At 54.1% G+C, this 15,210-nt stretch overlaps 1 protein-coding gene across 1 annotated transcript in view; it reads left to right on the forward strand.

The window, feature by feature from the left end:
• ONECUT3 (one cut homeobox 3) overlaps positions 1-9,319 on the forward strand; it is a 22,692-nt gene extending 13,373 nt beyond the window's left edge. Inside the window, exon 2 of the mRNA XM_010566593.1 lies at positions 9,027-9,319. Coding sequence (XP_010564895.1) covers positions 9,027-9,319 — 293 coding nt within the window. The remainder of the gene's footprint in view (positions 1-9,026) is intronic.
• Positions 9,320-15,210: the final 5,891 nt, after the last annotated feature.

Below are 15,210 nucleotides of genomic sequence, written 5' to 3' on the forward strand. Positions count from 1 at the left end.
GGGGTGAGGGGCCGTGGGGCAGCCGTGGGGTTGTTTGTGGGGCAGCGATGGGGCGGTGATGGCGTCGTGACTGGGCGGCACGTGGGGCAGCGATGGGGCGGCCTGTGGGGCAGCAACGGGGCAGCGACGGGGCACTGCGTGAGGCAGCGGTGGGGCACTATGGAGCGCTATGGGGCAGCCGTGGGGTGATCTAGAGCGCTATGGGGCAGCCGTGGGGCAGACGGAGGTTCCCTGCCTCGCTGCCGGGCCGGGAGGTGCCATTCCCGCGGTTCTCGGGACTGTCTGGCCCCGACGTGTCCCCCCCCGGGAAGCGGGTGGACCGCTCCATCCCGGCGCGCCCCGTGTGTGAACGGTGGCTGGAACGGCCCATCGTGTTGAGCGCGGGGGGTGGTGGGGAGTAACCCATCTCCCTCGTGGAGGGGGGCGGCCGCAACGCGCCATTGGGCAGCGGCGGGGGGGGCGGGGCGAGCTGTACCACTGCCACCGCCCCCCCGGGGTGGTGGAAATGCGCCCGTCCATCCGCAGGGGGGCGCCAGCGCGGCGGGGACGGCCCATCGTGTTTTGGGGGGGGGCGGAATAAACCATTCCCCGCCGTGCGGAGGGCAGTGTTCCAAAATGGCGGCGGGGCGGTGGAGTGGGGTGGGCTTCGGCGGGTGTCGGCGGCTGCCGGGGCCTTGGGGCTGGGAGTCCCCTCCACTCCACCTCGGCCCCGCTGCCCTCACGGCCCAGCCCGCAGGCAGGTGCTGCCGAGGGCCCTTTGCCCCAGCCAGGGGTGAGGGGGGCCCGACGTCACCCTGGGCCAGGGCCAGCCTGGTGGGGGAACGCACCCTGAGGGACCAGGCAGGTCCCCTCACGGGGTCCGAGCAGCTGCCCTGTGTCACCCCCCAGCCCCCAAGCAGCCCTCAACTCCCTCAGAGCAGCAAAATAGGGCGCTGGGCTCCGCCATTGTCCCCAGACCCGTCCTCGGTGCGCGATGACCAGCCTGGGCGTGTGTCACCAGCGCTGGCTGCTGCCTCACGACATGGATGGCTTTGTGCCGGATGTGAATAGCTGGGAATTGGGTTACGCTACTGAGACAAGGGGAGTCAAAAGAATCTCAGACATAATAAAGGGGGGTGGCACCTGTTGAGGTCAGGCTGGAAGCCGCTTTGAGCGCACTGGGGCCTTCTGGAGCGGGGCCTGGTGGCAGGGAAGGGCTCAAATCTGGAAGGTCCCTCCTGCGATGAGCTGCTGGACCTAAGGGATAATCTGAGAGCAACTGATGTCCCTGCTCAGGCCCTCCCATCTGCCTTCAGAGTGTCCCAAACTCTGGTGAAGCAAACCGTGAATGCCCCAACCTGGAGGATTACAGATTTTCCTGTTGTTCACAGCACCACAGAGCAAGAAAGCCAGCAGCCATCCGAGAAATGACTCGGCCAAACCCTAAGGGAGCTGCCTATCTCACACCCGATAAATCCACCTGAGACCAGATTTAATCAGGAAATGCAGAAAACTGTTGTTTTTTTCCCCCCACTGCTTTTCCCCTCTCTCCAGCAAATGTTCCTTGGCTGATAACGGCTCTGGGGCCTCTCTGAACACCAGCTCTCCACCGAGAGCGGCTCAGGAGCAACGTGTGCTCTGATGAAACACATTTCATTGATTGCTGAATTCTTTTATTGTCCCCGCTCAGAGAGCCAGATCTGGGAGCTGCTGAAGGCAGCAGGAGTTTGGCAGGAGGAGCCCAACAGGAACAGGCTGAGAGACACTTAGCAGTAGCCCATGCTGAGGCCAAAGGGAGATCCTTGCTGCTCCTTTCCTGTGCGAAGAAGCAAGGACAGAGGACTCTGCAGGACCCACAGCTGCATGGGTCACAGGGATATCACTTGCCTCAGATTCCTGGTGCAGTCTCCTTATCTGGCATTACTTGGTTCTCCATGTCATTGTGGCACAAATGGAACCCCAAACTACCTTTTTCCCCCCAGATTCTGCAGCTGGGACTCTTGCACCAAAGCTGAGCACGAGCAAGTGTCTCTTACTCCAAGGCAAACTTATTTCAGGGGTTGGAGGGTTTCCAGCCATGTCCCACGCCCATACCTGCATCCTCCCTCTCTCCCAGAAGGCGACAACCTTCCCCTGCCGCTGCCATCCCTTGCGGCACTGCTGGCTCCTGCCTGCCACGCTGCCTGACTCCAGCACTTCATTAGCACCAATTTGCTCTCGTCACACTAAGTGGCAATGACTCGGGAGAAGAGTAAGGAGAACAGAGCAGCTGGGAGGACTCCCAGGGCACCTCTGCCCAGCCCTGCCTCACACCAGGCATCTGGTCTGGTCCTGGGCTGTGCTGGCAGCATGAGCACTGAGCAGCTTGTGATGGCAGTGGTCTCCACCGGGACAATAAGAAGCAGACGACGCTGGTCCAGAAAAAGGCTTAGAAAGGGAGGAAACAGGACAAATGGGGGAAGTGACTTTGCCAGCAGATGTGATGGCAGAGCTGTGGGTTGAGCCCAGTTCACCCGGCTCCAGGGGAGAGCAGAGCAGGGCACTAGGTCTCCCTTTACAAAAGTCTCCAGAAAAGCGAGTTAAAAATCAAACCTCTGCAGCAAGGAAATGCTTTTAACCACAGACCCATGTTTTTAAGTCACCTGAAACTGTTCTATGTCCATGAGAGGGGTCTGATGCAGCTGGCTCAGGCTAGGGCTGTCTCTGGTGGGGCCGGTAGCAGCTTACCTGGAAAGGACAAGAATAAAAATAGGGCAAACATGGAGGGATGGAGCCAAGCACACCTGCAGCCACCCCAGCTTCTTTGTGTCCCTTCACCTGCCCTCAGACTAGACAAACTCATCTGCTTCAGAGCTGGAAAAGCTGAAAATCCCACGCCATGAAAAACCAGACAGAGCTTGAGAAGTGCAGGAGAGGCAAAGTGAGGCATCCCACAGGGCTGGCATCGCCACTCTGCTGCACGTTTGGGTAGCTCTGCTGGTCTCCTCCAGCCTCTGCCAGTCCCAGCTGAACCCCTGTCTTGGGAGGGACTGTCATCACCTGAGTGGAGGACCAAGGACTTACGCTTTCATTTCCAGTCCCTTCCCTCTGCCTGCCGACCTGCACTGCTCTGAAAGCTGCTGGGCTGCTGGGGAATGGGCCGGGAAGGTCAGTGCAGATGTCTGGTGATGCCTTGCAGCCCCATACAGGTTGATTGGAGCTGCTGGCTGGAATGAGTCACTGAAACCCTTCACAAGGGAAGGAAAATGCACCCAGCAACGCAGAGGCAAGCACTTTGTCTCATCTCATCTCCTTATTTGCAGCATTCAGAGGAAGATTTAATTTGCTGGGCTCGGAGAAGCGGCTCACCCTGCAGCGCGCTGGCTGCATACCAATGACCAGGGGCTCTCCCCGGGCCTCGGGACTCATCTTCTGGCAGCTCCCAGGGACATGAGCAGGGAAGCCTGTCCCCACCGAGGCAGGGCCACGTGGCACAGGGATACTCACGGAGCCAGGAGCTCTGGCCGGACTGTGTCACTCCAACCCAGCAGGACTGTGAGGCTGCAGCTCTGCAGACAAGTTGCAGCTCCTAACCGCACCTCTCAGGCTCTCGATGGCCTCTGATACACAGTTTTCTGAATCTGCAGGCTTCTAGAGCAGGGCAGTTTTTACTACAGAATGGTTCAAAGCTGTCAGAAGCTGTGGCACCACAGCTGTCAAAATCCCCACAGGTTTTGGAGCCCAGAAGGTTTTTTTTTTTAATTGTGTGCTGCTGAAGTCTGGAAGATCGCAGGCATTTGCAGGGATGTGCAGCACGGGGCAGGCTCTGCCCTGGCAGTTGTGTGGTTGACACTGCATCCCCTTTGCCTGTGTGCTCGTTAGTTTTCAAAATCAAGTGAGGTTTCAGAAAAAAAAAAAAAAAAAGAGGCAGAAAAAAAGTTGGGGTTTGGGTTTTGGGCACTCTTTCTTCCTGCATTGTCCACTGCTGACTCTCCTGTTGGCACTGTCTTCCCAGCTAGAGAAGACCCGAATTTCTGCTGGAGAAGCCTCTCTGTGACAAATCTCTTTGGGCTCTTTTCCTACAATGAAAAGAAAAGTCAAACAAACCTCTTGCAGTTACTAAATTGCCCCAGCTCTGAGCAACCCAGCTGGCCCAGCTGTGGACCAAAGGATTTCTGTTTTGCAGATGAAATCCCCTGATCGCTGGTCGAGACTCAGCTCCAGCTTTCGGGAGCAGATGCCATGAGGTTAATTCAGCTCAGGATCAGATACCTGCTCTGCTGTGGGAGGCACTGGGCTCATCCCAGTTTACTCAGAGCTGCAGCTCTCAAAACCTTCCAGAATATCAGGGCAGGGCGTGAACCAGTAACACCCATTGCACAACCCTACACCCAGGCCCAGTTCTCTGTGAAAGAGGTTGAGATCCCTCTGCCCCTTCAAGGAGAGGGGGAAACTGAGGCAGCCCAGGGGCTAGACTACTCTCAAAGGCATGGAGAGAAGCCAGCTTTGCTCAGGGCCATTTCCCACCCGGTGCCCACCAGCGAAAGAGCCTGTCCCACCTCTGCACTGAAGAAATCTGTCCCGAGCTGGCCAACCACATCCAGGTACCCCCTCTCCATCTCTTCCTCCGCCTCCCTTTGAGCCCCTAAATGCTCCTCTGTCCCCTTGCACCACTGTGAGCCGATTTGACAGGGAGAAAAAGAGAAAAGCTTGTGGGTTTGTTTTTTTTTTTCCCCTAACCTCGCTTACAGCCAGCATGCTGGCTCTGAAAGCCCCTGGCTGTCTTTTGTGATTTCAACAAATCACCAGCACTTAAGCAAAGTGGGCAGAAAATTACAGGTTGTATTGCAAGTGAATGGAGAGGGAGAGCACGCTGGGGCTGAGAAAACAGAGGTTTGCGGGTATAATAGAGAAACCAGTGTCTGGCAGGCTGCGGAAGCCTGCAAAGCCATCAGGTATTAGTTAAATGCTTCTCAGAGTTCATGCTGGGAGGCATAATCACAGCTTCTGAACAGCAGCCATTTGATTGTCTCTATTATGTCTCTTTAGAAATGATTTGGGAGATATTTTGCTTTGAGCTGTCAAGGTTAAGTCAAGGAAAACGCACTCCCTCTGACATAAGTCTCCAGGGATGCAGAAACCCTCAGCAGAAATCCTCCAGGGGAAGCAGGTGGGATGCCTCTGCTTTCAGAGGTCTTTCCTCTTGCTTTTGCCCCCAAGGTTCTTCCTTGCCTTTGCTCCCTGTGTTTTTTCCGCAGCCAGATCAGCTACCTTAGGGATGAAATACTGCTAGGGTTGTGTGCCCAGCATCCCAGGCCCGGACACAGCTCTGTACCATCACCCCATCCCACTGCATCTGGCATTCCCTCCTTGTCACTCCTGCACTTGGCTGGTTTCAGCCAAGCCTGGCTGAGCTGTGGAGGTCTCAGAGGTGCAGGTGTTGTGATGTGAGCTGGGGAGAGATGGAGAGAGAAGAGAAAGACTTCCATTGTGGGTGAGCTCAACCCCTTACTGGCCATCGGAGCATTCCCGCTAGCCATGGGGGACCCTGGTCCTTCTCTCCTGCTGTTGGTCCTGGTACTGCCAGGGTCTCCTGTGCCCTAGGAAGAGCAGGGAGCAGGACAAGGCAGGGAATAAATCCTGTTCTTTGGGCATTTGCTGGGGAGATAATGCAGAAGCAGGGGTGGAAGTGCCCTGAAGTGTGTCCCCATCCCCACGGACTGCGGCCAGGCCCGGAGACCCTGGAGGGACGTGGCTGAAGAACAGCATTCAGCCTAAGATGAGTCATTTGGAGCTTGGGACTTGGAAAACAGGGATTTTGAAGCACAGAGAAAAACCCTCACCTTATGTTGACCTGTGTGGGAGTTGGAGCCGTGCTGCCGGCTGTCCCCCGTCCCTGTCTCCCAAGGCCTGTGGGGACACGGGGACAGCCACCGCCAGCCTGCCTGCGAAAGCAGCGCCCGGGGGATGTGGAATAGGAAAAAGATCCTCTGTTGGGGGGTTGATGGCTGCCGTAAATAGATCTGACCAGCATCACTATTGATTTCTGTTGTGCGGAGCTGTAATTAGATTGAACTGGGTATGAGGGGTATTGGGCTGCGTCAGCAGAAAAAGAAATTAATAAATAAACAAACGAGCACAGGAAATGTGGGATGTGTCCGCCGCTGGTGTTGCAGGCCAAAAATAACAGGGGTATCAAGGGGTGCAGAGCAGGGTGTCACCTCTGCCTAAGCAATAGTCGGCACTGGTTTAAATGCTGGATCACAGTTTTACCAGCAAGACCCTGATGGTTAGTGTTTGCCTAGGAGCTTTGAGTTATTAATGGGTGACTGGTTTGTAATAATTACTCCTAAAAATTGAATGGAGGGGTCGGAATGTGAGTTCGAAAAGCTGAAACACTGGGTTTCAGGCTGGCTGTCCAGCACCACTGGTGGGAATGGGTGCCAGCAGGCAGGAGAGCGAGAGAACAACCTGGATCCCAGTGGCTTTGCTAGGGTTACAGCGGGGTCGGCACATTACCCCGCATGTCCCATGGAGGTATGGATGTATTTACACGTACCTACACACATTTGTATGTATCTGGTGTATATATGGTAGAGAGAGGTAGTTTAAGTGCTATCCACGCAGAGCAAAGTCCATGCTCACAGGGTGCGTGTGAGGTGCCCACCATCGACCTGAGGTCCCACCCGCGCCACTGGCACAGGGCCAGAGCCGAGCATGCCGGGGGGACGCCGGGAGGGTACATGGCGGGCGGGCGAGGGGTCCGGAAGGGTGAAGACGCGCTGCTCCGAATGTGCACGTATGGTGTGGGGGGGACTTTTTCTGTTTGTTATTTGGTTTGGGGGGAGTTTGGGGGGGGTCTTTTTTTTTTTTTTAATTCATGTCTGGAAAAAAGTCAAATTTTCTATAAAGGCTTTTTTTGTTTGTTCTTTTTGCAAGCATCTGATGGTCATAGGGTAGGTTTCCACTAAACCATTCTCTGCTGGCTGTTTGAGTAAGATACCCCTGGGACAGCACCACCAGGGCTCAGACTGTCCCATGTCCCTAAGGACGGTGGTTTGCAGCCAAACCTGCTGGTGGGGGTGGGAGAGGGGGAGGGGAAGACTCTCCACTAACCACCTTTATCAGGGACAGCTGATTTTGGCTGAGTGTGGTTGGTTGTGCCAAGCTTGGTGCCTCCTGTCCTCTGCCCCAGCAGGAGCAGAATCGATGGCTCCCACCATCCGCATGAGGCCAGGGCAAGGACCGAGCCCAGCAACCAGGGAAACAAGGCTAAATTTGTTGGATAAATTAGCTGCTTCACTGAGTTCTAGATTTTCCCAGCTTTGGGTGGAAGGGGTGGATATCATCCTTCTCTGTTAGTTCAAGGTGATGTAAAGAGGACTTGTAGTGCAGGCCAGCTGAAGAAAAACCAGAGGAAGACCTTGCTTGTTCTCTAGTGAGGAAGAAGTGACTTGAGACATCCTCCTGTTACTCCTAGGCTACACAGCGGTTTGCCTTTTTACTCAGCCTGGCCGTGAAGGTGCGTTTCTATAGCAGGCAGGTGATTAACCTGAGGGAAATACCTGTCCCATGGACCCAAGATGCCATCCCATTGCTGTGGCAGTGGCTTTCAGCCTTGGCCTTTGGCCCCTCCAAGGTCTGTGCACCAGGTGGAAGAGACTCCTGGAAGTGCCTGAGAGAAGCAAGTTGAAATCTGTCATCCAGCAACGTTCCGACAATGAATGTCTTGAAGGACCTGTGCCCTACTTGCAAAATCCTTTGGCAGATCCGAACCAAGAAATACCAAAGGCTGAAAACTGCTGCTGTTTGGGGCAAGAGTGGGGCTTTCCTCGAAAAGCCCACAGTTTTCTGACTCTTACGAGCTTTCCAGAAGGAAACAGCATGTCCCCAACCTTGGAGGGCCAGATCCATGCCCTGCTTTGCCCATGGGCATCTCATGCTCCCGCAGTGCTGCACATGTCTGGCCAAGTCCTGAGCCAGCAAAGTCCCTGTGCACCCTCAACAGCTTCCAGGTCATCCCTGCTTGTGTAGGAACTGGACCAGCAACCTCCACCAACCTCAGTTATTCTATAATTTTCTAGAAAAGTATCATAGCAAAGGGCTCCTTTTCTCACCCCTTCCACCAGCAGTATGATTAATACTCCTGCAACTAAAATTCATGTATTTACCAAAAGGTGTGTACTCACCTCCCTCCCTCCCTTGCACGCAGCGTGGTGGTGTCAGGGGGGAATTCCTGGCTCCCGACAGCCCATCCCTGTGTGACAGCACCTCTGTCCTCACCTACCGCTCAAGGCAAATCTGTAGGGGAGGCTTTTAGTTTGGTGCTGGCTCAACCTGACACATGTGCCAAAGTTTCTGGTAGCAAAGACAGCAGGGGAGACAATTTTCTGGAGCTTTAGGTGGATCAGGCTGTTCTCCACTGTCCAGAGGCAGGAAAACCCCTTCCCAGAGCAGGTGGAACCACAAATGGTCCTTCCAGGCTGTCTGCTGTGGGATGTGGTGGTTGCAGACCGGCCTTTTCACAACGTCCCTGTCCCTGGCTCTTCCCTGTGTTTCGGAAGTGACAGCTGGACGTGATGGCCAAGGGACACCAGTTCCCTGAGTCGTCCAGTGGGATCCACAGAGGTGATGAGGAGGCGAGGGAGATCATGCCAGAGTGCAGCAAGGGAGGGAGGCTGGTGGATGACCCCCAAAATTTAGGGATGGAGCAGGTCACAATAGCCAGGCTGTGGGAGCAGAGTCAGCCCAGGAGTTTCCTCATTCTCTAGTCCCAGGGTCAGCTGGAGATGCCGACACTTGGGCTTTTCCTGGGCATCTGAAGAGGTGATGGGCTTCACCCAGGCTTTTCTCGTACTGATGTTGTAAGAGGCTGTCGTCCCATCTCAGCAGACGCTCAGGAGGCACAGGGAGGAAGAGGAGGGAGGTAGCTTAGGAGTGGTGGGCAACAAGCCAGCATGTTTACTGGAGGGAAGGGCCTGGTTTTTGGGAGGCAGCCAGGCAACCTGCAAGTGGGCCAGGGTGGTGAGCACCAATTAATGGCCCTATTCTTTCTTTTGAACATCTAGCTTGCAAACGCAAAGAGCAAGAGCAGCAGAAAGACAGGAGCCTGCAGCCCAAGAAGCAGCGGCTGGTCTTCACGGACCTCCAGCGCCGCACCCTGATCGCCATCTTCAAGGAGAACAAGCGCCCATCCAAGGAGATGCAGATGACCATCTCGCAGCAGCTGGGCTTGGAGCTCAACACCGTCAGCAACTTCTTCATGAATGCCCGCCGGCGGTGTATGAACCGCTGGCAGGAGGAGCCAGGAACCAACCCCGGAGTCCCCTCTTCTTCTACAAGCACTTTCTCCAAAGCATGATGTCCCCTAGCCCTCCCTGCCCCTTCCTGGACATCCTCCTCATGACAAAGCCAACCCCAGACTCACACTCATGCCCCGAGCCAACCGGGGTGGGTGCTTTTGGATGCTGCAAGTCCATCAGCCTCCCAAACCCTCAGCCGGGCGTCACACCTGGATGTGCGCCTTGTGCCACATCCTGCTGCCATGTCCTCCCAGCTCATGGAGCAGGGAAAGGGTTTGCAACCAGGTCAGCTCTGTCCCCAGGAGGGCTTGGAGGAAACCCCTGTGGAGCGAGGGATGATGTGGGATGGAGGGAGAGGGTGAGGTGCTGTTTGGAAGCACGCCTGGTCCTCGGGGACCACAGAACCATGTCTTCATATGCCCACCAAGGTCTTTGGAGAGCAGGGCACCCCCTGACCACCCTCCCCAACCTCAATCTCTGCCACAGCCACTCTTACAGCTCCCACAGTGGAGGGGTAAAGGTGGGGGAGGTACAAGAGTTCGAGTCATGGGGCTCGGCTCTGGCACAACCGCACTGAACCAGGGCCAAACCCCCCATGGTTCAAAGGGGGACAAGCAGGGAAAATGCTCAGCATGTGCCTGGAGGGTGACCAGGCTCCTGCCAGGTCTCTGGCTGCTGAAGGTTTTTCGCACCTTGAGGTACAGTGGTGTTCCCCAAGGCAGCCCGACCCTCTCTGCCATTGACACACGGGCATTTCTCTCCCTTGAAGGTTTTGAAAACCTGGTTGAGAGCATTCCTGTAGTCCCAGTCTCCTCCATGGGCATCTTCCTCCATCCCCCCAACGGACACCCCCAAGAGCCCCCCCCCCCCCCCCCCCATGCACACATGCACCCCGACCCATGAGAGCACTCATCCCCGGATCCCTCCCAGAGAAACTCCGTGGCAAAGGAGACACCTCGCTGTGGCCGCCCGCCTCCATGCACCCGAGCATCCCCCAGCACCACAGCTGGAGGGGGACCACGGCTGCACCGCGTCGCCTGGCGCCCAAGCAGGTCAAAGAAGCACATTTTAGCTACAGAAATCGGGTATTTAAAAATAATAATTGTTTGAAAGGAGACGGGAGGAGAGACTTGGAGCGAAGGATCTGATCTTTTCTGGTGACTGGCTTCACCATTCACCACTGGATTTCTGGTTCACTTTTCGGTTGAGGAATGGACACAGACAAAGCAGATTTGTTGGCTTTGTGTCTCACTCCATCCACCCCTCGACACACACTATTGCCCCTTCCCGTACCCCCTCTTCATCTCTGTTACCAAAGAAATTACAAAACCAAAAACCCAACAACAAAAAAATTCCCTCCTGGGAACCAACGTCGATGTACGGTGGGAAAAGAAAAATCCGAGGGATCTGGTGGCGAAATCCAGCCCTGGGTGTGAGAAGGGGGAAAACTCCCCGACAAGATTGAAAGGGAAAAAACCAACCCAAAAAAAGGAATAACAACAGAAACCACAAGCAAACAAGCTCAACGCAAATACCGGCAACTTACCAAAAAGACGCCAGATTTTTTTTTTTTGTGCCAATTAACAACCTGCCTTAAAACGCGAATTTCTGGAGCAATGGTACTAGCTTCAAAACGATCGTTTCCTCTGAGCTCCCGATGGTGACTTGTGCCATATAAAAAGCAATCACGAGGCCAAACCCTTACAATCAGCCCTTGTCCCAGCCGCCCTGTGGGCTCCTTGCCAGCCTGGGGTGACTTCGGGAGGAGCAGGAGGTGCTGCCAGGGACAGGGAAGGGCTGGGAGAGGCTTGGGGATGGAGGGGGAGGCAAGGTCCCCTCTTTCCCCCACCACTTGGGGAAAAAAAAAAAAATCCTCCAAAACCAACCATCAACCAAAAAAAAAAAAAGGGACACTATTGAATTTATGCGGGTAAAATAGTACCATCTGTGTTCTAGCGCTATGGTTTCTTCGATTCACTTTACTTTGAGAGTGATCTGTTGTGTAACAGGAAGGCACCTTGTTGAAAAGAAGGAAAAAAGGAAAAAAAAAAGTGTATGTGTTCACCAAAAAAACCCAAAAAAAGCACCCCAACAAAAGAGGAAAGAAAGGACAAAAGAATGAAAGAGAGAAAGAAAAAAACCCCTGCACACGAAGCCCTGACTGGCTGTGGTCACCGGCGGGGTTAGAGGACGTCTTTAACCAAATTGCTCCTGGGGTAGGTGGGCGGTGGAGGGGTTGGGGGTGTCAGACTGGACACGGTCACACCAAACTAAACCAATTTATTGCTGGAAAGAGAGGGCGGGAGAGAGGGATGGAGAGAGGGAAGGAGTGGGAAGGGGCAGCTGCTGCAATGTATTTTGCCAACCACAACCCCAAAACTAAAGGCAAAGCGAATCTTATCCCCCCAGGACCCCGCTGCCCGCCACTGATTTTTTCCCCTAACGTTGTTTCTTCTTGTCTTGTCGTGACGTGGTGACGATGGTGGTGGATTCCTGAACCCCATCGAGTAGTATTCAAGGGCTGAAAAGCCAGGAAGGGGGCCTTGGTTTGGGAAGTGAAAAACACACAGGAAAAAAAATGGGAAAAAAAGGAAAAGAAAAAGAAAACAAAAGAAAAGAAAAGAAAAAAAAAAGAGTAAATGCCACAGGCCCTCAAGGATGCAAAGACATTTCTAGTGAGAACCCGAGAATAAAGGCTACCTCACTTGAGTTTTCAATTTTTGTGATTTGAAAATCACGTCTGATACCAAAGATTTTGTTGCCTTGTCTGGTCTGTGCTGGAAACGCCACTTTCCCTGCTCCCCGCGGACAGGCCGGCCGAGAGTCCCCCCCCCCGGCCAAGAGCTCCTCGCCGCCCCCAGCCCGCCCCCCAGCCCTGTCGAGTCCCCAGAGAGCGAGGGAGAAGGCAAGCGAGCAACTCCGGGATGGCAGCGTGGTAGATGAGTGCCTTTTTCTTGTACCAAAGGTGTGTGGCCATTTCTTTGCTCCTCTGCTTTGATCCTAAAGACTCACTATTACCTCAGCTCTCCAAAGGGACGGATTCTGGCAACTCTTGTAGTCTTTGGGTGTTGGGATGAAGGAAAGAAACCCAACCCTTGTTCTGATTGAAGAGAAAGCATCCCCCTTGCCGCCCGCTGCGGGAAAGGTGCTGGTTCCTCGGCGTGTCCCCTCTCTCAGATGTCCCTGTGTCCCCCAACCTGGTGTGGTCCCCAGGGTCCCTCCATCCAGCCCCTCTTGCCCTAGGAGCACTGACCTGGTGTCCAGGTTCCTTTTCGCAGGGCATCGCTCCTGGGGAAAGGTTTTGCTCCATGTCCTTCACCAGCCCAGCTTGGTGCTGGGACCCTACAGAAGCCCACAAGATGAAGACATGGGTTTCATCACGGGGTGTTTCCTCCTCGCTCAGCTCAGACTTGGGCTTCGGTTTCCCTTTTTGGTAGCACAGGGAGAGTTCTTGTCATTTCTGTCTGGAAAGATGAAGGCAGGAGCGGTGGAAAGCCTCACCCTGGGCTTTCTCCAAACCCCTCCTTTAGGGAACGGTTTGGAGCTGTGAAACCTTTCAGCAGGAACTGTTTCCAAGTCCCCCAAAGGGCATTTTTGGCTCACTGGGGGAGATGGGCACAGCCGAGTCTGCTCCATTCCACCACTCACCCTTAGCAAAAGGCAATGGGAGGACCTGCCAGAGAAGATGCTCTTCCACAGCAATCTCCAGAATGTCTAATTTAGGGAAACCTTGGGTTGAATTGTACCTACTTGGTTCAGGCTCCGGCCGAGGTGGCTCCTTTTGAGTTGGACCAAACTTGCCCAGGGCCAACCCCCCTGATGACAGCAAACCCGGCCGGGACCCCCGTACGGTCCTCCATCCCGCTGGGCAACCTGACAGAGCAGGTCAGAGCATCCCCGACCCCATCGCCTCCCCATCTCCTCGTTCCCCTCCACACTATTGCCTTGGCCAGATCTTGCCCGACCCCATGGCCGTGCCACCCCGCTTCTACCTGATACCCACATGGCTTGTGATACCAAAGACGTTCTCTATGCAGGAGAAAGCCTTCTTTTCCACCCAGCACAGACCTTACAAGCCTTTGACAATGTTCTCTGAAATACCTCAAAATATTTAATGTATAGTTTATGTGATAAAAAAAAAAAAATTACTTAGCTAGTTTTTGGAATTTGTGACTTGAAGCTTTATACTGTTAAATTATAATTTTGCAGAAGACGGCATGTTCTTATTTCTTTGACGCGTTCAATGGGAGACATATTGAATGTTAAGGAAATGAAAGCTGGATAGTTTCACGATTTAAAAAAAAAGAGAGAGAAAGAGAGAGAGAAAGAGAGAGAGAAAGATTAAAAAAAGGACCCTTGGAGTTTACAGATTTCATATTTAAACAAGTCCTTTTAAAAAAAAAAAAGAAAAAAAAGAAAAACTAATAATGATGATACCTTTGCGTTCGGATGTGTTACTTTTCTCTGAGTCATGTCGTACAAGAGTATTTATTATATGTGTTCTGTGTTCAAATGTAATTTAAAGAAGACAAAAAAAAAGACAAAAAAAAAGACAAGATGAGAATTTGATTTATGCATGAAAAAATATACTCTTTCTTGAAGTAATGTAATAATTATTCGGGGAGGGGTGGTCGGGTGGGAGCGGGAGGGGACAAACTGTGCTTTTTTTGTCCACGAGTTTTCAGTTGATGAGGACTTCTCTGCATGGATCACGTTTTTTTCCAACTCATGCAACCACGGGAGAGTTGTTGTTTATCCCCTCGGTTTCTTCCTTTGCCTCTTTTCTTCCTTTCCTCACCCGGAAAATCGCGTCGCAGCGACGCAGGGAGGCAGGGGGCTGCTTGGAGGATCCCCAGGGAGGACAGGGCGCACAGTGTGGCCCCGTGCCCAGCAAACAGGGTAAGGGTTATCTGGGGCACGGGACACCAGTGTGCACACCCACGTGTCCCACCCGCCACCATGGGGTCTGGCTCCTCGCCGTGCTTTGGGTTTTGTTTTTTGGTTTTTTGTTTTTTCTTTATCCAGCTCTGTGGGTCAAATCCCAAGTGCAGACGAGAGGAGAGACAATCAACTGCCACAACCTGAGCCGGCAAAGCCGCGGGGCTCCTCGTGTGCTCTGAGACAAGGGAAACGGCCCCTGGGCACCCCAAACCTCCCCCTGGGGCTGAGACCTTTCCAGGTGATGCTCCCAAGTCCCCGTCCTTTGGGGTGACCTCACAGACCTGCCTCTGCCTTTGCCCTGTGTGGAAAGAGGTGCTGAAGATGGTGCTGCATCAATGCCCAAATGGACCCAGGGATGGACTGGAGCGACCCATTTCTGAGGTTTTTCTCCCCAGGGATGTGGTTTGGGTCAGAGACACCACCCAGCACACAGTGTCTGCCCCTGCCAGGCTTTCACGTGCCGCCCAGCCTGGCTCTCGCCCTGCATGGGGGCACCCGCTCTGGTTGAAGGGGTAAGAAGAAGAGTCCAACCAGTGGAGAAGGTCCTGGAGGACCCCAGCCCACTAACAGGTCCCAGGGGATTTTGGAAGGTCTCCCTGCCTGCCCTAGACAGCCAGGGAGCTTTCTGCAAATGTGCAGAGACCCCCCCCTGAACAGGGCTGCATCCCCTGCTCCTTCCTCCCCCTGCTGCTCCTCCTCTCCTTGCTTAAAGATGGGAGGAGAGTAGCAGTAAGGAGTCATGTCTTTGGAAGTCAGGAAGGTGATGGGGGCTCAGAGGAGGCAGTGGTACCTACTTCTTTCTGCTTCCCCACCATTACCAGAGCATTTACCTTAAAATGCTGATTCCTCAGCCCTTTCCAGCCTCTTCACCACTCCATCCTTTGCCTCCGTCACTAGAGGTGGCCCCAAAGCTCAGCCCACTGCGAGGAGAGAGATCTCAGCTTCTTCGGGCTCCACCGAAGTGGCCCCCAAAAGCAAAGTAGGGTTTTTTTAAAATCTGCATCTCTTG

This window comes from Haliaeetus leucocephalus, unplaced genomic scaffold, assembly GCF_000737465.1.
Source record: "Haliaeetus leucocephalus isolate CR32 unplaced genomic scaffold, Haliaeetus_leucocephalus-4.0 Scaffold215, whole genome shotgun sequence".
Classification (NCBI taxonomy): Eukaryota; Metazoa; Chordata; class Aves; order Accipitriformes; family Accipitridae; genus Haliaeetus; species Haliaeetus leucocephalus.